Consider the following 24,464-nt stretch of genomic DNA (forward strand, 5'->3'; position numbering starts at 1 on the left):
AAAAAGAATTAAAAATTTAGTAAAGATAATATTTTGAAAGATTTAGACTTTAGTAATTTTGATGTTTGCATATATTACATTAAGAAAAAGCAAATAAAGTATACAAAGAAAAATATCATAAGAAAAAAAAAACCCTTTGAGATTATTCATATTGATATTTACGGACTACTCTATATTCCTTGTTTCAGTGGAGAGAGATACTTTATCATATTTATAGATGACTTATCAAGATATAACTATATGAATTTAATACATAAAAACTCTCAAACTATTGAGACTCTTGAGGTATAAATAAATGAAGTGAAGAGACAATTACATAAAAAAGTCAAAATTATCATATATGATATGAATAGTAACTTTTATAGTAAATATGATAAGTTTGGTTAGAATTTTGGTCATTTTATAAATTCTTAGAAAAGTAAGGCATTTGTGCTCAATTTGACTTATCAGGGTGTCACAACAAATAACATTACTGAAAAGCAAAATCATGATATATGATTAGGAGCATAATGAGTTATTTCTTTATATTTGAGTCAATATGAGTTGAAACTATTAGGACAACAATGTAGATTTCTAGTAAATCAGTTCCATAACTCCATTTGAGTTATGGACGAGTAGAAAACCAAATTTGAGACATAAGAGTCTTCAATATATTTAAAGTTGTCTTGTAGAAATAAGAGTCTTCAATCCACATGAAAAGAAGTTAGATCCAAATTTTTTTTAGTATTTTATTGGTTATCAAAAAAAATAAGGGATATAGATTTTATTTCCCTAATCATAGTACAAAAATAGTAGAATATGATAATGCAAAATTCTTAGAAAATTATAAAATTAATGATAGTGAAAAATCTTGAAAGATCAATTTTGATATAAAGGAGATATATGTTAATACTCCTTTATCATTTCCTATTCGAGATATTTTTGTTCCTCAAATCAATAAAAGAATTGATGAGGATGAACAACAAAATAACATTGATAAATTCTCATATGATATTGATATCACCGCTAATGATTTTGTACAATAACCACAACCAATAGTTTTGATAAGATCTCAAAAAAAAAAAAAAGAGACTTACCATTATTGATAATTTTTTGGTATATCTGTAAGATTTGGTATAGGAATAAAAAAGGACCTCTTATCATTTTCATAAGTCATGGAAAGCAACGATATTGAGAAATGGTGTAATGCGATGAATGAAGAGTTAAAATTGATAGACTAGAGTAGTGTCTAGAAATTCACTGAATTGCTAATAACTATTCTAAGAGTGTCAATTACAAATGGATGTTTAAGATAAAACATGACTCAAGAAGTAATATCGAATAATATAAAGCTAAATTTATAATTAAAGGTCATTATTAAAAAGAATATATCGATTATAACGAGACCTTATATCTAGTTTCTAAAAAAGACTCATTGAGAATTATCATGACATTAGCAGCTCATTATGATCTTAAGTTATATTAGATGGATATAAAAATAATATTTCTCAATAGGGATCTAAATGAAAAAAATTACATAAAGCAACTCGAAGGATTCACGGAAAAAAAAAAAGAAGGAAAGTTGGGGTTACAAACTTAGAAAATTCTTTTATAGCCTTAAACAAACTTTCAGAGAATGGTATATAAAGTTTCATAATATCATTATTTTTTTAGATTTAGTCAGTATATATATATGAAGATTAATAGAAGTAAGTTTATTATATTAGTCTTATATATATATATATATATATATATATATATATATATATATATATATATATATATATATATATATATATATATATATATATATATATTACTTGCCAATAGTGATATTAGTTTATTACATAAAATCAAGATGTTTCTCATAAAAAATTTTAAGATGATTGATATGAATGAGACAGTCTATATTATTAGTATTAAGATATTCAAAGATAGATCTCAAGAATTATTAGGATTATCTTAGAAAGAATATATTGACCGAGTCTTGGAGAGATTTAGTATATAGTTTTATTCAATTAATGATATACTTATTACTGAAGGTGAAAGATTTAATTAAAGTTGGTATCCTAGGAATGACTTAGAAAGGAATCAAATGGGGGATCCTTTTGCATGCATAACTAAAAGTCTATTATATGCTCAAACTTGTATAAGACTATATATCGGTTTCGTAGTTAAAATACTGGATAAATACCGTAGCAACCTAGGAATGATATATTAGAAAGCTACAAAGAAAGTAATGAAATATCTATAGAAGTTAAAAAACTATATGCTCATATATAGGAAATTAGATCAATCATGGTATTTTTATACATTGATTTTATAAATTACCTCGATAATAGGAAGTCAATCATTTAACTTGTGTAGGTAGTTGGACTTAATATAATACTATTATACTTCTTGGACTTATTGGTGTATTTTAAAATTGATGGTCATATATAAAATACTTTTCAAAAATTTTAAAATCCAATTAGGTAAAGTTATTTTCAAATAAACTTTTATCTTTTTATTTTAATTATATTTTTTTATATCTTACTGATTGATGGGTCAGTGTAAGAATGTTTGATTATATGGTCGTATCTAATTAGGTAAGATATATTGTAGATTTAATTAAATTCTAATGATCGTAAAAAAATAAGCTCAATTATAATAGAATTCATTAGTAGATGACCTTGATTGAAAGGACTATCCTAATTAACATCCTAAACCTCTGCTCTCATTTATAAACACGACATTCTAAGAATAAAATATTAATTATTGAGATTATAGATCTATTCAGAATATCTCTTAGTCCCTAATCAATCGCTCGTAATAGATCGATGGAGGATAGAAAGAGATGAGAATACGAATCTAGTTCTCTTTATAGTTTTCGGATCCGACGATAATACACTTAATGAAAGATTTTTTAAATAGTATCAAAATGTATGATATTGATGTATCATTATTTGACCTCCATTCTAACATTAAATTTTTTTACATAACAATAATAAAATTATAATTTTTATTCTTTCAAAAAAATACATTATCTATTAGAAATTAACCCATAGATAATTACAATCAATACATTATCATCTCTCACCTCGAGAAGGTAGACCTCGGCTACTCCGTGTTGGTGCCGAGACGATTTTGTTTCTGACATGTTAAAAACTCCATGCGAAGATTGGACCCGTCCCCCGTTATCGCCGTACCTAACGAAGCATGATAGATTCTCTTGATGTTATCATTGCGAGCGGTCGGAGCTGTGGCAGTCAGAAAGATCGGCTTCATCCATCATCTCCACCTGTTCTCATATAACCAATTCGTTCAACACTTCGTTATGAGACGAAAGATCTACGCATTAGCCATTCGAGAATCTTTTATAGATCTCACGCCGAAACCAATTCCACACCGTTCCCAGTTAGACTCGTAGTCTTACAGCGTAAGCGTATTCCTCGTTTTAGTGATCGGAAGCTTGCTGCCGCTATATTGGACTTGAATGCCGATAGCTCCCTCAATATACGACTTTTGTGTAACATATACGTGCAACTCATGCTTGGAAGATGATTTTTATTTCATAATATTAAGGTGCCACGTATTTATTTATTTCATAAAATTAAAAATAAATGATAAACTCCTTATTAATTAAAGTCGTGTTAAAAAAAGCTTTGTATATGCTTTCATGTATTCACACTATCAAATTATTATGTTAAAACAATTGTTAAATGAATTAACCACTTACAAAGTGTTAAAACTCTACTTAGTTTTTATGTTCTTACACACGGATAAAAGATTTTTTTTTAATTCGGCAATCATAAATCTTAAGGGTAAGAAAGTGCTAATTATATATTTGGTTCGCACATCTCACTCACCTGCAAATCAGTTTAGATTTATGTGTCATGACCTGCTCTGATATTATAAAAAATATTTTAAATAAATACACTCTACACAAGGTGGATTTGTCTCTCGTTCTCTTTCACAATACTCTCTCTCTCTCTCTCTCATTATTCCCTTATTTTTTTCGATTGTTGTTGTACGAATCATCTTTCCATCCTCGACATTTGTACATCTAGGAGTATGATCCCCGATAGCATGTTGGGGAGAGAAATAACATGAGGGCATTGCGCTTCTGTGTTATGTATTATTTAAATGTAGTATAGCTTTGATCTACTACCTCAACAATAGTAGATATTCTTAAGGCAATAATAATCTCTTGTATTTGCAGCCTAACCTACAAATACACATATTGTGAGAAGAAGAAAACTCTAATACAAAATCAAAGGTTAAAAAAATATAACAAGAATAACATAAATTCAAAAAGGTAGACATGAGAGCTACTCGATTTTGAAATCATTTACCTAAATCTATGCAGAAAATTTTAAAATTTTTATTATGAAAAAAGATAAATATAAAAACATTTTTTTTTAGTTAACCCAAACCTGAGTCTGAGATCCTTTTTACATCCTCTTATACAACTAGGTATTAGATTCTTTTAGTTCAATTTTGGTGTGTACTCAAAATCTCGGTGCTCCACCACCAAGATAAAATTGATTTCCATGAACACCGGGGTCCTAATGCTCTTTCACTCATATACAATTGCTGGAGTATGATTTGAGTTCTTGTAGAATGATTTGGTGAAGTGGAACACATTTAGATCAAGCTACTGGAAGACCTTTTTCTTTTGCATTTAGCTACTGTTAAAACCAGTGATATCTAAGTGATAAAGGTTTAAATAGTTGAACAATTTTGCATTGACAAAGAAATAGATTAAGCCTCTATTGTAGTTGAAAGAGTGATAGATAGCGATGATAACGGACCGCAATGACAATTGACATAGATGAATTCTACATTATTTGCCCTTATATTACTTTTGCTCCATTCACAATGCTGATCCAGAATATCTAAGCTCAGATTAATGGTGTTAGAATCATCTATCTCTTATCGGTTCAATCAAGTCTTTTGGACTTATTGTAAATAAGTTCAATCAAGCTAGTTCTACGTTACTCACTTTAATTTACTAGGTACATATATGTAATTATAAATATGTTAGGGATTAAATATAAAAGTTTTTTTTTGACATTTAACACCTATTTTCAACAACTTATTGTCTAAAAACTAAACTTTGAAAGACTGATATCATAAAAATATTTTTTTAATATTTTTTTTTCGTAGAACCGCTTCAACTTAAACCTCCTCTACTACGCCGTCAAAAAGAATGTGATAAGGATTTACGACATTTCTTCTATTTTCATTTTTTATTACGATGGATTATATTTCACTTGAAATCTTATATACATTGTTGATGCACACTTAACATCTTTCATGATATGAATCTTGTTTTTGGTACACTATGAAATCATTTATGATATCGTGTTGACTATGGACATCATCCTTGCCAATTAGTAGATATAGCAGTATTGATGATTTGATAAAGATACTAGACGATTGTCAAGAATATAATATGATTCTTTGAGAGTTGAATCATTGATGATGGTAAGTGAATGTGTGATAATTATATTATTAAATAATTATTATATGATATTCATCATTCATAAATTGATTCTCTTATTTTTATATATTTTTTAAATTATAAATAACGAAGATAAAATTCGAATTTAAGACCTTACGATAAATTACCAAGATCTTTTCCATTCCAACTAATTTAACTGACACATTCATTTTTATATATTGTTCATGCATAGTATAAAATTATTTTCATAAATGATATTTATTTATTCAACATATGTTTATTTGCTATCCTTGGATTATTCCTTTCTCCCCGTTGGGCATTAGTGCTCATTATACGTTAAGATCGTGATTAGATAAAATTAGAAAGGAGCATTGGATGATAGTTCTGATAGGGCATTTTCTTAAGATAGTTGATATTTTTTTATATTTTATATTTATTGATAGATATATGATATAATAAAAAAATATCATCTTTGAATGGTGAATTTTATGAAAAGGTTCATGAATGATATAGGTTACTTGGTATGTAAGTTAAATAATACCAGGGTATGACAGTATGGTACTTGATCATTTTTGAAGTATTATCATTATCTTGGTTAAAAGCTTGATTATTTTTTGTCTCTATTAAGTCATCCGAGTTAGTAAGTATGTTATTACACAACTAATAGGTCTCAAGTTTGAATCCACATCATATATACCTATAATAAAAAATATATATATATAAATAATTAATGTTTAAAGATAAAAAATTGAGATCATACTAGTAAAACAAAAGTGTGATTTTTTAATTTGGAGTATCAAATTTTTTAAAGGAGAGAGGAGTCATTATATCCCAACTAAATGAAAGAATAAATTTTATATCCTACATATTTTTATATAATTATATGTATTTGAAGAACTAAACTATAAAATTTTATTTTTAAATTAGATTTTATTTTGAGTCATAATCTAGGGACCTAAATATGAATATGACTCTTTGAAGGATATATATGTTCTCATTTCTCCTTTATTTTTAAAATAATTTACGATCCATTTATATAACCTAAGAGAAGAACAACGAAAGATGAGAAGGGATAAATAGGAAGAAAAAAGATATGAGAATAATGATGTAAGAAGTATTGTGCTATGTGGTTGACACTCAGCACCACATGATCGACTATCAATACCATGTGACTAACACTTCAACACTATACGATCATAATGATACTTCATTACCATGTGGCTAGAACATTGATGTTAGACATGTGACACATCTATCACCCTTCGAGTGAAGTGGAGAATAACTTATCTCTATGAAAATTAATATATAAGATTTGACTTAGCTAACTATTACTCTTTTCCTAGATTTGGTGTCATATAATCGCATATGTGATAAAAAAAAAATGCATAACCATTCGGAAGATTATCAATGACCTTAACCCAATAGTCAAATATCATATTACAAAAGATCTTAGGTATATTCTCAAGGGACTATCCCTTCTCTAGTAAATTATACTTTTCATATTTAACATTTGACTGAATCCTTCAAACCCCTTATCGAGTTAACAAAATGGCTGACCTCCCTAAAGAGATGGCTCTTGACACCAATATGGTCGAATCTCAAAAGAGGTAATTTTCAACACTAACATAGCCAAATATCCCAAAGATGTGGCTCTCAATACTAACATACTCAAACCCTCAAAGATATGACTCCTAACATTAGCATAATCAAATCATCCGAAGAGGTAATTCTCAATACTAATATGATCGAACTGCCTAAAAAGGTAATTCCCAACACATGGTCAAACTATCGAAAGAGGTGGTTTTCGATGCCAACATGATCGAACCTTCTGAAGAGGTGATTTTCGATGCCAACATGATTGAACCTCCTGATGAGGTGGCCGACTCCAACATGGTTGAATAGCTTAAAGAGGTAACTCTTGAAACTAACATGGCTGACTCTCCAGATACTAACACATATGAACTGCTTAAAGTGGCAAATTCTGACAATGATAACCAAACATGACCATGAATCGTCCCTCCATAATAGCACAATCGAATCAGCCAAGAATCGTTCTTCTACAATGATGTCATTGAACCTAAGAATGTGAGTAATAGTTACGAGTAAAATAAATAAGTAATCAATAATAAATCAGAAGCAAGACAAATATCACAAATCGATTTATAATAGTTTGATCTTCCCGACCTACATCCACTTTTGATTTCTCTTCCCTCAAGGCCACCGATTTTCACTACTAATCTTCTTTCTAATGGACGAAGATCAACTACCCTTGTTATAGCTTTTTTCTTTATAACAGGCTTAGGAGAGAACTTTTACACTCTCTCTTTTACACGAAGCTTTCAGCACATTGTACGTCATTCTGGTATATCGTTCGATCTTTCGACACTTTGTTCGAATCTCTAGCACATCGTCTTTTCCTTCGACATATCGTCCGATCTATCGACATGTCGACTTTCCCACGATATCCGATCTTTTAGTACAATATTCGATTCTTCGGGCATGATACCCAAACTTATAGCACGAAGTCCAATCTTCAGCACATCGACTAATCCTTTGGATCAACGTCTAATTTTTAACATGATACCTTGCCCGGCACAATATCCAATTCTCATGCTTCGATAATTTGCCTTTTGATAGTTCAAATCCGTGATCGAAGTATTTCCTGCATCACTTATCTCAAAAACATATTAGTCCATAAACTCATCAATTGATTTCATCATCCAAATTTGGGATTCAATAATCTTTTAATGATGACAACCATGACGAAGTTTTAACCAAGCTCTACTTGTTTATATACCATTTTGAAATGTTATGATAAACTTGAATTCAAATGATCATATGTCATTTTAAATGCATATACTAAATTCAAGTCGAAAGAAATTTGATCTTGTAATAATTATGATTCAATTATTCAAGCTCAAAAATCAATGTTCAATCAAGTTTCAAAAATAATAATTATTTCAAGTTTTAAATTTTAATAATTATTAATGTATAATATCAATCGAAATATAACTATAAATTAATCATTTGCATAACAAAAAAAAAAGATATTATAATTGTTCATGCATCCGTCACCGCTTCTCCCCCTTCTTCTCCTACTTCGGTAACACAAAAAAAAAATACGCTTCTCGTCGTTTGTAAATAAAAAACATTAGTTATTATTTCTTGGTATCATGGTACTACTTCTCTCCTTTATATCAATGTTCCAATTGTGTAAAAATAAAAATTACTTACATATCATAATATAAATGATCTTAATATTAAAGATAAATTCAAATTATAGACACCAAAAACTCAATTAATATGAGTGACTCCCCTAGACTTATTCCATTTATTCCATCTGAGTATATCTAAACCAGCGGTTCTTACAAGTATATATATATCCCCCTACGGGTTTATGACTGCAGCGACAGACTAAAACATATCTTTAGACGTCTTAAACATCATTTACTATTTACAGAACCTAAGAGCTAAAAATTAACGCTCCAAGCTTCATGTTCATCATGATCTGCTGTCTCTTGGCTCATACCTTTTACCACTCAACTGGTTCCCCTTGATGACAAATTTAACAACCGGTCTGCCATGGAACACCAGCCAGAGGAAGGACCCGCCGGTGAACACGACCTTCCCATATATGGGCTTCATGTCCAAGGACGATCTCTTCTCTATCATCACTTTCTTGATGCAGTCACCCCATTGCCTGTCCAAAAAGAAGCGAGTTTATAACGGAAGACGATCGATTAACTAATTAAGGAAGCAGGTGAAGAACGAGTGTTGTAGGAGCAAGTACTTCGTGAAGTATTCGGCTATGTCCTCCGGAGTTAGAGAAGACCCCCTGGAGAACATTACGAACATGGACCGGAAATCCTCCTCAAGGACCCGCAGGTACGGCTCCGCCAGCCGCCGGGGCAGCACCGGGGGCACAGCCGTGAGGCGACACCTCACACGGTACTGGTATTCGGTGAACAGCACATGCAAGTGTTCGTCGAAGATCACCAAGCCGACTCCGTCCAGAATCTTCACGAGCTGCTTGATCACGGTGCCGCGGTTGCGGTAGAAGAATTCCAGGTCGACCGGCTGGCTGACGAGGGAGGTGATGCGGGGGACGGCCAGGCCGACTACGGAGCGAGGGGGTAACTCTTGGCGGATGCAGTTGAGAATGACATCGGCCTCCGCCGCCAACATGAGGACGACGTTGTGGTCCGGAGTGCGCCGGATGTAGCCGATGACGTCGAGGCCGGTCAGCTCCATCAACATGAAGAAAGCGACGATGTTGCGGGCGACCTCAGGACGCTTGCCGCAGACCACGAGGTGGTGGTAGATCATGTGGTCGAGCTTGTGGAAGAGAAGGACGTTGTAGACGGAGAGGGAGGCCATGGGGAGAGCGCGGGGTCTTGGCGCGAAGCGGGGGAAGTGAAGGGTTGGGCTGCAATTTATAGGGTCTCAAGGGGTGCACGCTGCGCCCGTTGGGAAGAGACAACTAGGGAAAGGAGGCGCAACGATGGAAGGTGGAGCGAGATGACGTTTGCGGCGTTTGCACCGAGGACGGTCATATCTTGCGCCAGTTCCGCCACAGTGGTTTAAGTGCATGCCATGGTTATCGAACCGGGCGGTCGGACCGGTAAAACTGGAAACATATGATTAGATTTAATTATGGGATCTAATATGTAAAAAAATTGGAATGAATGGATTAACCCGCGACTAGTTTTAATAACTGATAAGATTACATAAAACTGATCTAATTTTGTAATACAACAAAATATTACTTAAATATCTTTACCATAAAAATTTTTATTATTTATTTAAAAGAGTATTTACCTCAAACGTGAAATTAATGTTGACGTGGAGAAATAAATTAAAACCAATCCAATCTAGTATAATTATCATCAATGTTTATGATTATAATGTTGATTTGATATTATCATTTTTATAAATTTTAATTAGGTTAATATTTGATATTTTTATTATATATATTTTAAATTATTTAATATATTATAAAATATTGTTAAGTAAACATGAGACCAATTGGCAGATCAGTTCGCTTTCTAATTCAGTTCTGATGACTCTGCTCGGTGCTCAATGGGGGCAGGTTTCCAACTTGGTCAACATTGTATGTCAACATTGGGGCAGGTTTCCAACTTGGTCAACATTGTATGTAAGATTGGTCAACATTTTTGTTATTTTTTATCAAAAATTAAATATTAACCGACTGTCATGATTTTAAAATGTAAAATTTTAATTCCCAAAGTCATGCATTCAATTAAGCTGACAAGGTACAAATATTTTTTTTAATTCGGTGAAAAATCGACTTGATTATATTATATATATGTACTTGTCAAAGTGATTTATAAACGTATATATATGGCATTTACTTACTACATGTTCATTCTTTTTTTTAATCATGAAAGCACTATAGCTGAATAAAAGAAATTAGATACAAAGTTCTCTACCGAACAGAAGTTTCTGCACAGAATATTCTTTTTTGGGTCGGTCGAGCAGCACAGAATTTTCCGTTGCCAAAAGCATCAGTTGCCTCCTTAGCCACTGCACTACCGAATTATGATATTATATTTGATCTTTTTACTGTCAGGTAAAATTAAGAAAATATCAACAAATAAAAAAAAGATTTAGAAGGTTTTATTTGCCAACAAATATTTGGAAAATTCATTCTCCAACGTTTCCTTCTAAAAGTTAATGGAATGAAAAATAATCAAACAATATAAGACATTATATTTCCTAGAAATCGCGATGCATTCATTTCATATATATATATATATATATATATATATATTAGCATAGACTCCCTAAATTAGCATCCTTCCAAAACATACATATTAATTAACATTAACCATAATTATTAGTTATCAATTAAAATAATATATATATATATATATATATTTAGGGCATTTTATTGGAAAAAAGCCTCCACTATTAACTTTTTATCTACGAGATTACTATTTTATAATCCCTTTTTTATTGCTTAAAATTTCATATTAAGAATTCTGAATATTTCTAAGTTATCTCTTTGTAAATAAATGTATAAGCACTCAATTTATAACTTAATTTTAATAAAAATCTTTTCACTCTTTATCTACAACCCTTTTTCATCTTTTTCTTTCTCTTTTTCTTCTTTTAATCACTAGAGGTGATGTAAAATGATAAAAAAAATAAATGATGAAATAAGACGAATTAAAGATCGAAGATGAGGAGATGACAAATAGTTTTTAAAATTTATTATAAAGATTTAATATTTTTAAGGTTATTTATATTCTGTAATAGGGAAAATATATAATTTTCTAAGTCAGTTATGTTAAATTGACATGTTTTGAATCTTTGCAAATTAAGCTCCATTATTTAATGGTGCCTCTTATATTCTATATTTTTTTTACTCAAAGGGTGCCCCCCATATTCATTTTTAATAGGGGCACCCTTTCTCGATGAAAATATTTTCTCACTTTTATTAAATAATTTGATCACATATGTTATTGAATTATAATAAAATGATCAAATATAAGAAAATGATAATCATAATCTTACAATTATAATAAAATTATCAAATATAATAATGTGATAATCACTATCTTATAATCATACTTATTGATCATGCAAAACTTTTAATTAATTTAGTGAAAGTTGATCGAATTACAATTGAAATTAAATTAAGTTACACTAGATCATAGAACCTATAAAAAAAATTTAATTTTGTTGATTAATCATAAAAAATTCTTTAAAAATATATAAAATAATACTAAGCATAATAAATTCATATCTTAGTGATTCTACCAAAATCAGGTTAGTTTAATTGAATTTGACTAAGTTACACTCGAAATTAACCTATACACTTGATTGTATTACAAAAATATTTAATTCTGATAATTACCCATCATAAATTTATATAAAAATATATTAATCATCTTAGATTCATAATCAGATAGTTTGGTATACGTTTGAGTTGGTTTAGTAAAAATTGATGAACCACACTCCTTATATATATATATATATATATAACCTTTAGATTTTGAATATAATTAGCAATAGTAATTTCCTCTTTAAAGACTTAGAATGCGAGAACAAAAGTGAGAAAGATAAAGTTTTGCTTGAAGCAAAGAGGGCTCTGATATCATGAATATTTTAAAGAATTTATTATGAAAGAAATATTATATTCATTGAGGTAAAATATATTTATATAAGTTTTAAAGGAGAGATTTTTCTTTGCACTCAAATCATGTATTTAAATTATATACTTAAATCTATGATCGATTCTCAAATCATAAATTTATTAAGGATTAAAGGACCTAAGAAATATAAATTTATCATTCCCTATTTACTTTTATCATGATCTTCTTTCAAATATAGTATAATATAATATAAATAAATTTTAAAATCTATATTATTATTATTATTATTATTATTATTCATTTGATCAACTTTTGTAGTTGGTACTTTTATCTTTCTCGTATGACAATGTGACAATGCTGCAGGAAGTGTCCATCTGTCTCTTTAAAAGAAAGGAAAACAAGAAGTAGCATGGACAAGTTCAGTACACAGCTAAAGCCAATGTGTAGCTTATTTGACCATTGTCATAGCAGCACATGAGAGAGCAAAACAAAATCCAAGAAGCCATATACTAAATCATCAACAAAAAAGTACTGCTTATCATCTGAATTTAATCTGTTGTTTGTTCTTCACAGAGGCTTCTCAGATCGGTCTGTGGCTGCGAGTACTTCGCGGACAGTACTTTGGAAGCGATAATGCCATTAGCAGTTTCAGTATAATGGACTCCATCCCAGCTCACATACCGGGATCCCTCCGGGCAAGCCGTCGCTGTAGGTTGGCCGCAGGTCATCCTCTCCTTGTAGTTGTACGGCGGACCGCCATGGCCGCAGCAAGCCATCAATGGCTTCTCGATGCCTGCTCGCATCGAAGAAGGGGATGTTCATCTTCCCAGTACGCACTTCCATGCATTAAATGTGACACTTCGTGGAGTAGAACTTACTGTACTGCGTGTGGTAGGCTATGAGATCGTACTTGATGGAGAACATGTCGACGTAGACGATGACTGCGTTCTTCAACTCCTGTCTCATCTTCTCACAGAGGTCGCTCAGTCCGTAATTGTAGGCTTTAGCCGCATCGTTATAAGCCGAGAGGCATCCGAATGCATCCAGCTGGCTGTCGTTCTTTCTATGCAACGCAAGCGTCTGAGGTAAACAGCCGAGAGGCCCAGTGTTGTAGATCCAAAACTTCCTACCTCCGTTTTCGAACATAGACTGCAGATTTACAAGCAGTGTTTTGATCTCCAGTTTCACTAGATTTCTTTCTCAGACGTAAAGGAAATATAACTTTGAGTACCTTAATGGCATCTTCGATCTTGTTTAGCATGGTTGGGATTTTGAGGAGGACCTGTGGGTAGCTCAAGTTCAAATAGAAGGCCTTGGCAAGATCATTCTGGCCTATGTCAATGCTATAAACTGCATTCTTAAACTCTTTCTCATTGACTAAAGATCCTGAGCCTGCATTTGTTGTTTGACATAATCTGACATAAGGATGCAGTAACAACTCATCACGTTCTTTTCTCTCAATCAAAGCATAAAGCAGCGTTTCAGTAGACTGCAACAGTACCTTCTGTCATGAGCTCACGGGTGCGGTTTTTGAAGTGAAGGAACTGAAGCACCTGAGTTGATAAAGGGAAGGGATTTCCAGGCAGATCGACTGCTGCTCCAACTACTGCGAAGTTTACTCCATGAGAAAAGTTTGAGCCTGAGGACTCCAAGTAATGGCTCAAGTAGCTCATCTTCAACCCCTCACCTAAATACAATGAGGTAAGATTAGGATATACTAGTGTGATACCAGAGAACCACATGAAAGGCTGCGGCGATGCATACAGATGAAGTCGACGTACAGGCGGCCGTCACTGAAACGGCCGGTCGTCTTGTGGAAGAACTGCCGGCCGGACGGTGGGCCGAGGTAGAAGCCGAGGCCGGCGGCGAAGCCACCGGTGTCGGAATTCGAGTCGCCAAAGTTGAAGAGCACACATTTGGATTCAACTGCACTCCTTAAGGAAAGGAGTAGTAGCAGTAGAGCTAGAACAACTTGTGATGGAAGAAGAAGAAGAAGAAGAGACAGGGGATTTCCTTGCCATGGCTTCGCCATGAACTGTGCCTCTTCCTCTCCTCCTCCTCCTAGATGTTGACCAACTTGTGGCTATCTTTCTTCCAGTCTTTATAATTATGCTTACCTTGATCCGACAAGTGCAAAGAGTAATGCAAGTGGACAACATAGATTATGAGTAGCAGACAAAACGATCACTATATAATGGTACGTCTCTGTCAGTGATTGATGGTCATTATATAATTTGTCAATTTGCATCTTCCCATGTGAATGAATCAATAGTATTCCAAATATGTAATAAACAATATGAATATGAACTTATGATATCTTAAAACTATTCAGAACCAGTTCATAGGATTGCAAATGCATGTGTTAGGAGTTCTTTTAGACATCTAACCATGTGACGGTGTCACCTATTGGCCCAAAATTTCAAGGGTATCAAATCAATGGTTTAAGGGTTATTAGTTTGTTTAAATTCCCTTTAAACTATATATAAAACATTGACTTTTCACTTAGCAAAATTATATATCTCTGAAGTTGGTGATTTTGATATATATTTTTGAAGGTATATGTATTTGTAAAGCTCAAAAAATTTCAGTTAATTTTCCTTAGTTGACTATCATTTTATTGTTAGAATAGTGAAGTTGAAATTCCATTTAATGTCGTTATTTTTAAATGACGTCATAATTGCAATAAAATTTTAAGGATATTTTAGATATTTTATTTTTAAATAATTTAAATTCATCTTTAATCAAATCTTTGCACTCATCTTCAAGCTTGATGGATGAGTCCACTCACCATCCTAGCTACTATTCACAACAACAAGTTTCGGCCTTCAGGTTAGCCTGTTAAAAGCCCAAAAGCCCACATTAGGTCAAATCTCCTCCAATCTTTGCTACGTCCACTCCTTTGCCGTCGCTGCTGCCCTTCCTCCGCAAAGCTCCCCGCCCAATCCCTCTTCTCTCCTTTCCTCCTCCTCGACTTTAGAGATCGGAGTCGAGAGATTGAAGATGCTTCAGTGTATATTCTTCCTGTCGGATTCCGGGTAATGACCTCTGCGATCTCCACTCCCCTTCCTTCCCTTTGCCCCAGAAGCCCTAGTTTCTCTTCGACCTTTGAATTACTTGCAATATGTTCTTTTTTTTCTTTGGCTGTAATTTCGCAACTGATCTTGTTCAGCTGGATCTTTGCAGGGAGGTCATGCTCGAGAAGCAGATGACGGGGCACCGCGTGGATCGATCCATTTGCGCTTGGTTCTGGGATTATGTCCTCTCCCAAGGCGGTGATCCCTCCAAGGTAAAACACGCCCACTTTAGTATGTTAGACTTTAGAAAGATTCAATCTGTAGGTGTTTGGTTGATCAAAAACTGAGTCTTTTGTTCTTGAATTCTTTAGAAATCCATATGCCAGCTGCCATTTTAATGATGGTTGATATATACTGATTTTCATTCTCTTGTTTGTCCTGTGATGGGTTAGATTTTACCTGTGATTGCATCCCCGACACATTATCTGTTCCAACTCTTTCGTGATGGAATCATATTCTTGGCATGCACGCAGGTCGAGATGCCACCACTTATGGGTATCGAGGTCAGCTCTTAATTCCTTTTTTCAACTAAATGTTTCACAATTTATACATTGCATTTTTTTTGTACTGCTAGAAAAGACAAATTGCAAGATTGTGTTGTTGTATGAAGCAGATCCTTGCAATTTTTGAGAAGTGTTGACTTCTTTGACAATAAATAATACTTAGGTTTGAAAAGCGATGTATTTCACCAGACAAGACTAGTTGTTCTTTTCTTATTTATTGTTCTCTCTTTCCATGATTGAGTTGTAAAAGGATCAGGCTGGAGTGTCAACTAGAATGAATGAAGCTTGTGCATTGGCTGCAAGATACCTAGTAGAGCTGAAAATGGAGAAAGCATAACAAGCTTTATGCTATTGTAGTTTAAGTTGGAAAGCTGTCATATGGATTTAAGACCCGACTTAACTTGTGAGGATAGTACTCTGTGTTTATGTTTTGGCTTCTGTTTTTTTTTTTTTATAATATTATTATCCTTTTTCTACCTTATGCCCTTGAGCTGTGAGAGATACCTGTGTGTTGCTACTAAAATGGTAATAGCCTCTAAAATGGTACTGTGCGATCTCAAAATAGTATGCTTTATTCTATGCTTCCCCTTCTGGTAAGTTCACCATATGTTAACATTGGGTGACAAAATAATTGATGCAAGCATGATATGAACATCATTTGCAGGTTACTATGTAATGGCCTGATTTGTATGAGACCCTTATATCAGTATGCCATTTGATGTGCCTATCACGATTCTTGAGATCTTATCATTCTTGAAGTTGTAAACCTATGCCTCAAAGAATCTATTCCCAGTTCATAGTTCTTGTTTCTTTTAATCTTTTAATCACTTGTAAAGGGAAAAAGGAAATTCTTTTGCAATCTCAAACATATGGTAGGATCCTGACCCACATGGAATGGCATAGTAGACACAACACGTCAATTGTTTTGATTTGAATGACATGCTGACTGTAGCAACATACAGAGCACAAACATGAATGTGAAATGAACCTAAGGCAGTAGTGCGACAAGCATTATGACAGAATGGATTTTGATGTATGTTTGTATGATAGTATGCATTGAGATTTTCATGATATTTGAAAATTATATGCTGCTAAGAAGAATCCAAGATTTGAAAATTATATACCCCAGCCTAGACCACCAAATCTATGAGTCTTGTGGCATTTGGACAAGGCCGTAAATATCCATTTAATGGTTGTGCGGGTACTTTCATGATGCTTTTCATTACTTAATGTCGAGGAACATGTTCTAATATACAAGAGCATGATTTTTCACTTTTGCAGTTTCTTCGCAGAGTCGCAGATGTTCTGACTGATTATCTAGGAGGATTAAATGAGGACTTGATTAAAGACAATTTCATAATTGTATATGAGGTATGTACCTGAAGTTCCTTTGTTTTGCTACTACAGCTCACATATTTGATTAAAGCTTCTCTTTATAGAGCAAAGCTCTGGAATGCTGCAAATCTGTAATTTGAACAATTTAAGCTCTTTGGAAAAATAATAGTTCTAATGAACTCAAGAACTGGGCTACTTATGTGGGTTGCAAATTAGGAGAATAAATTTCTCAAGTACACCAATAAGGCAAAATTAGGAGAATAAATTTCTCATTTTCTGTCTTTCTATCTACACTTGTCTCATTGGTAGTACTTGTAGTTGTTAAGCATAAGGAGCAGTGTTCATTTAATACATAATAATTTTCATCTCTTTCAAACTACAAGAAAAAAACAATCTAATGTCAAATGCACATGCATTAGATTTTTCATGAGTTTCTTTTAAGTGTGTTATTGGTATTATCCTCAGTATGAGGTATCGATGCACATGATGTTACCAATAGGCTTTTGCACATGATGTGCACCATGGGAATGTGGATTGTAATCAAGGTTAGGTGAATGTATATGATATATAGCTTTTATCCCTAAGGATATTCTAAAAGCAAAATTTGAAAAAAAAGGAAAAAGAAGCCTTAGTGCTTGTCAGGGTTTTCAATTTCGATATGTACCGCTCGGTACGGGTGGTACGTATCAGTCCGAGAGGATATTGGTACGTGGACCGCCCTCTACCGGGCGATTCCAGTGTTTTGATCAGTACCGAGGCACACCGACTGGTACCATCCCGGATTTCGATTGTTACTGAGGCGTTCCGATCGGTATGTTTTGGTATGGTAGGTGAAGGTGTTTTTAAGGTTTTAGAGTGTACCGATGGTACATACCGATACGTACCGTACCGAGCAGAGCTCAGTATGCCAATACGGATTGATATTCAAAACCTTGGTGCTTGTTTAGTCGTGGTCTTGGTGAAGTTTATTTTGCCCACTGGATGGTTTTAATCAGATTGCTAAGATGGGAATGATTTGCTTCATCTCATGATGAGAAATAGATATATTGCAAAATTCTCAAGTTTGCAATTTTTCTTGTAGATAATTACAACCAAGCAGCATTATATCATTTTTTATTTTCCAATTTGGGTATTCTTACTACCTGTTAGTTCAGATGAACCTTTTTTCTAATCAAAGATTTATCATGAATCATTTCATTTAATTAATGATGAATGTTTAGGGAGCATTACCAAAATGATAGTAGTACTTGTCCTTGTCAAAGACTAAATGGCAAAGTGACAGAAAAGAAATCAAATTGAACTCTTTTCCAATTTGATATTGTAATGAAGAGGTAAAAACCAAATTATATTTTGCTTGCATTGCAACCTTTGGAGACATTTTAACCATCAAATCATGCCTTGAATGGGTCTTCTTATGCTGTGAGGGCAATATAATTTTTGTTGACAAATATTACTTGATTTGGACTTATTTACTTTGTTAGCTCTTTTAAGATTTTAAACTTCTATGAGGGGTTGTAGCAATCTGAATTTAAAGAAATAATAGAACAGTTAAGTATATATGACACTGATTGGTTTCTGTTCAGCAACTTACGATCGAATAAAATTTGCTAATAGGAATGTTAGTTTTGTGCAATAATAAGGTATTTTCTCTTATTGCAGCTTTTGGATGAAATGATGGACAATGGTTTTCCGCTGACAACAGAACCAAATATCTTGAGGGAGATGATAACCCCGCCAAATATTGTTAGCAAAATGTTGAGTGTTGTGACTGGTAAAAATTCCAATGTCAGCACCAGACTTCCTGATGCCACAGCATCTTGTATTCCTTGGAGAAAAACTAACATGAAGCATGCAAGCAATGAAGTTTATGTTAACCTTGTTGAGGAGATGGATGCAGTCTTTAGCAGGTTTTTTTCCAGAGTCCATCTCTTATGCATCATTCTTTTTTATGCTTATATCTTGGACTTTCAACATATGCTACTAATAATTTTAACTTAATCTCATTGGATTTTTTCATATCTTGTGTTCTTGGCATCTATATATTTGTCCTAGGTTTTACTTGTCATTAGTGCATTCTTTGGTCTCAGGTCTTTCTCTACATTTCCACCTGAGGCATTTATCATCGAATAATTGGAATTGATTACTATTTCATATTTACAACTTAAAAATCAGTTACTACTACTACAGTATTGTCATATTATCTTTTAATATATCCATTTTTCATCAATTATTATTAGTTCAGGCCAAGCTAATTAGAGCCTCATGTAGGTTGTTTTCAGGTAATATAGTAGGGTTCTCCTAGCAATTTGGTGTTAGCTGGGTAGGTTTTGTCCAGGACTTGTCCTTGTGCTGATGCCCTGATGCATATAAGATGTATCTGTACGCCCACATGACTTGTGTTTGAGTCTGATAGACACATAAATGAGGAAGTGTCTAGGCTGAGGGATGAAGGAAGAAAGAGAAGTGGAACCTGCCACTGTACTGCTTATATGGCCCTTGCATCACTGCTGATGCTTTTGATTAGAGAGAAGAGGGGAGGGAGACCGAGGGTCTCCCCAAGCCAGTGACTACTATAAGCATGGTTTGCAGTACCGGTCCGTACCGCCCGATACGGGCGGTACATACCGGTCCGACAGACTTTCGGTACACGGAACATATGTTACCGTTCCGACACTGTAGCAGTACTGTAGCACTGCAGAACTGCTACAGTGCTCGGCACGCCTGAATATACCGCTCGGTACACCTGGGTATACCGAGCGGTATACCGTACCGTACCGGTACCGAGCCCAGATCGAAACTCCGGTACGGTACGGTATTGCGAACCTTGACTATAAGTACTACATTTTCTTTTAATTTTTTTATTTATAAAGTTAAAATTAGTATTTTTTTTACTATTTTCTCGTACATATTAATTTTGTATTGCAATTTTTTGTAGTTATAATATTTGCAATACTAGTTTCCTCATATTCATTCTATTTATCTTGCTATATTTGATGCTCGAATGAACATTGATATCGACATTCCCACAATAGTGTTCATGAGATACAAGATGCTCCTTTTGCATTATTATCTTGTTTATATTTCAGTTAGATATTTCATATTGATGTTAAACTGGTTTTAATGGATACCTTATCTCGAATGCATATTGGTATCGACACCCACACAATTGTGTTCATGAAATACAAGATACTCCTTTGCAGTATTACCTTTTTTATATTTCAATTAGATGTTTCATATTGATTTTAAACAAATTGGTTTTGATGTATACCTTACTAATTTTTGTATGATATATGTTTTTCATGTACATATCCGTATTATTTTTTTTTGGTGGGGGAGTGTCGAATTTCCAAGTTGGACATTATGATATCTATTCCCTCCAGCTCTTGGCAAAACCTAAATTTTATGTGTTTTTCATTTCCAAATCATTTGGACCATTGTAAAAAGAGAACATTTACCCTTATCATCAGTCGTAATACATCCTACTTTTCTGTTGGAGTTCTTTTTTATTTGTATTTCTTGTATTACCATTCATTTATAAGAACATAATTATTTTGAATTGCACTATTATTCTAATGGTTTATACTTTTTAGACTTAGAGCTTTTAACCTGACTATCATTGTCAAATTCACTTGACCAATCTGAGTTCTCTTTATAACAAATATTCTCTTCAGTCTTTCTTATTGATGAATACTGTTTCAAGGTTAAGAAAACTTTTAGTTTTTTTCTCTTGACCATTTATTTCAATTATGTTGTGTCCAGCTGTTGCATTCAGCTTAACCAACAGTAATTTCTTTTGTTTTCTTCAGGAACCCTATTATTTGTTTTCTCCTAGTCAGAGGACATGTGCAACGTTCTGTGTGTTTAAGAGGAATGTTCTTTTCATGTGATATGAACTCTTAACCTATATTTGTGACTTATTAGGTATAAGTGATCAGTAATTAAGTATATAACTTCCATGAGTGACATACCTAATGAAGCTCTGAACTTGAAGTCCTGAAGCCATTGTGGGAGAGTGGAGACTAGTATCTAAGAAAATATGCAGCCAGAATCAGATGGTCGGGACCTTACAGCTTGTTATTCTTGTCGTTGTTGTCAAAAGACCCTTTGTTTCTCCCTTTATGTGAAAATGTTGTGGAAAATTTAGAGTCTCTATTCCTTCAAATTAATATAAACAAAAGCAGGGGTGAAATGGATTATCTTGTAAGGTTACCATATATATGTGACAGACAAGTAGAAATTGAGAAGTTGCCATCTGAGTTAAAAGTTGACTGTCTGCATATTTTGAAACTCAGGTTTCACTTAATTATATATAATATGCTTTTAGGCAATGTTTTAAAAGTCAAGTCTGATCACAATTTACAATATGATTATCAACTCTTATTGAATGTTCATCAAGACTATAGGCAAAGTTACTACATTGTCCGTTTTTTCTCATGCAGTGCTCTTAAAATCTAGATATCCACGACATAATTATATTTTTATCTGCACAATTGATGCACGCATAGCTGCTGATATCCTGTAGTCACATATGTTTTATCAGTACCCATCAGCTACCATGCAGTTAATATGCTGTTCCAGAAAATCATAGTTCGGCTGCCTTTAACTATTTTTCCCTCAATTTTGTTTTGGTTTCATAAAATTAACTACTTCAATTTCAGAGATGGTGCCTTGGTGAAATGCGAGATATATGGTGAAGTTCAAGTAGATTCTCATCTCCCGGGTCTTCCTGATTTGACTTTGTCATTTTCAAACCCTTCAATCTTAAATGACATGAGATTCCATCCATGTGTTCGCTTTCGGCCTTGGGAATCAGATCAAATCCTTTCTTTTGTGCCTCCTGATGGGGAATTTAAGCTGATGACTTACAGGTTTTATTTTCTGTTTTCCGGAGATTGTCTATTTATGCATTTCTCTTTCTATGTTACCTTTTCACTTGGCTTCTTCCTTATATCAGTTCTGGTGGTTTATGTCACTGAACAGGGTTAAAAAGCTGAAGAGCACACCAATCTATGTGAAGCCACAGTTGACTTCAGATACTGGGAATTGCCATATTAATGTTTTGGTTGGAGTACGCAATGATCCTGGAAAGACAATCGACTCTATAACAGTACAATTTCAGCTGCCATTTTGTGTTGCATCAGCAAACTTAACCTCAAACCATGGTACAGTTAACATTCTGGCTGACAAGGTTAGTTAGTGACCCTCACAGACCAATATATTTGATAATTAGGTGGGCTCTCTTGTTTATCGTTGTGCTTTTTTTTAAGAGCAGAAAGGAAAACCGGCATGACATTGGCTGCATCACCAATGTCATCATGAGACTTATTATTTATGTAATATGTATCAAAATATCCTTTCTAACTTTCATCTTAGATGTATAGGACATGGATGAAACATTCCAGTATCAATAAAATTTCTAGTTAGTGCCCCTGATAATTTAAATGTGTATATATCTTGGCTCTGTTCTCTGGGCTTATGTTCTTTTTTTTTTCTTTTGCAGACATGCAGTTGGTCAATTGGACAAATACCCAAAGACAAATCCCCATCCCTGTCAGGGAATTTAGTTCTTGTGACAGGTCTGGATAGATTGCATGTTTTCCCTGTTTTCCAAGTTGGATTCAAGATTATGGGGGTTGCACTCTCAGGCTTGCAAATACATAAATTGGATATAAAAAATGCACCAAGCCAACCTTACAAAGGTTTCCGAGCCCTCACTCAAGCTGGAGAATACGAAGTGAGGTCCTGAGAACAGTTTTCCAATGAATTCATTCTTTTTGTCACAGTATGGTGAGAACAGGTTTCTGTTGCATCTGCCAACGCAGTCCCTGACTTGTGTATCACCTCTTATCCAAGTTGGTAATCCCAAGGATTCCACTTCATCAGTTTTCGACCATCCTTTTAGTTTCATTCAGTTTTGCAGCGACCGCTTGATGCTTCTTATCCAAGTTTGATCAAGTTATTTTTATGCAGATACCTCAGTTGTGAACCTACAAATGAAGTTCATATTACAAAGATATCCTTGTATATTGAGGACAGTCTGAGTCCAATTTAAACATGAAACTGCAATGTAAATTTGAATGCTTGGGCGAATTTAGCCAACTTTGTACAAGTTATTCCATCTCATGTTTCTTGCTTAAAATGTCCCAATGTTCTTGTGATGCTTTAGAAAGTAAAAAAATCTTTAACCGCCTTATGAAGAATTCAATAACCAGAATGCATAGTAAATCTTGGAGGATCCTGTAGTGATTAATTGCTATATTTATTTTGAGCAACTGTAACATCTTGTTCCTTCCATTCTGTTCATCTTAAATTTGCCATTGTGGGATTTCGAGAGAAATTTTGTGGAGTATGTTAAAGCAATTTGATCAATTAGTTCCATTAATCTGTCACCTGCTTCAAAATGATTAGCTTAAGTAATTGGTCCATTCTCATATAATTTAGCTATAGTTTTCTTTTCTTTTCCCTCTGGTTATATGATTACTGTTAGACATAAATTACTTGTGATGCATTCACTTCTTTGTTGTACAACATAGACCAAGGAAACCCCATACTAATATGAAATCTACTGAGACCACATGTTAGGATAAAATTTCTACACTTTAATAGTTACAATTGAAGGACTCAAATAGTATTCATGAAGAACCAGTAATTTTTTGGGTTCCAGGGATGATGTTTGGTCATGTCAAGTGCACCATCTCAAGGCCATCAATAATGTCCAAAGTCAATATTTGCATCTAGTGTGTGATTTTTAAATGATAATAAATAAGGGAAAAAGGCATCACTGGGAATCATGCAAGTTTTTATCTAGGCAAACTACTATCTTCATGCACCAATTTCAATGCAAAGTAGTTCCTCTTTCTTCCTTCTTCTCAGCCCAAATATAAAATCTACAAATACAAGGTTGTGTTTCTATTTTGATCCATCCTTTTCAACTCACTTGGCTCCCTCATCACTGTTGGCTTTTTGCAGATATTTTTCACCAACCATAGTAACCCCAAAAGTGGCATTT

At 33.5% G+C, this 24,464-nt stretch overlaps 2 protein-coding genes across 3 annotated transcripts; one reads left to right on the top strand and one right to left on the bottom strand.

Annotated features, from left to right (window-relative positions):
- Positions 1–12,968: 12,968 nt before the first annotated feature.
- On the bottom strand, positions 12,969–14,619 carry LOC103985621 (GDSL esterase/lipase At1g09390). Its single transcript, XM_009403373.3, has 5 exons — positions 14,308–14,619; positions 14,045–14,230; positions 13,775–13,935; positions 13,422–13,692; positions 12,969–13,336 (listed from the first exon to the last, which is right to left on the bottom strand). Exons 1-5 carry the CDS (start codon positions 14,573–14,575, stop codon positions 13,092–13,094), a joined length of 1,131 nt encoding a protein of 376 aa, XP_009401648.2. The 5' UTR covers positions 14,576–14,619; the 3' UTR covers positions 12,969–13,091.
- An 810-nt stretch (positions 14,620–15,429) lies between these two features.
- On the top strand, positions 15,430–23,578 carry LOC103985620 (AP-3 complex subunit mu). Of its 2 annotated transcripts, none has more exons than XM_009403370.3 (8): positions 15,430–15,578; positions 15,727–15,829; positions 16,010–16,120; positions 17,402–17,491; positions 19,115–19,362; positions 22,114–22,323; positions 22,436–22,643; positions 22,956–23,578. In XM_009403370.3, the coding sequence occupies exons 1-8, from the start codon at positions 15,544–15,546 to the stop codon at positions 23,199–23,201; spliced, it is 1,251 nt and encodes a 416-aa protein (XP_009401645.2). In that variant the 5' UTR covers positions 15,430–15,543; the 3' UTR covers positions 23,202–23,578. The 2 variants fall into 2 exon arrangements, with proteins under 2 accessions (XP_009401645.2, XP_009401646.2); XM_009403371.3 differs by having other exon boundaries at positions 15,454–15,578; positions 17,413–17,491.
- Positions 23,579–24,464: the final 886 nt, after the last annotated feature.

Source organism: Musa acuminata, chromosome BXJ3-5, assembly GCF_036884655.1.
Source record: "Musa acuminata AAA Group cultivar baxijiao chromosome BXJ3-5, Cavendish_Baxijiao_AAA, whole genome shotgun sequence".
Classification (NCBI taxonomy): Eukaryota; Viridiplantae; Streptophyta; class Magnoliopsida; order Zingiberales; family Musaceae; genus Musa; species Musa acuminata.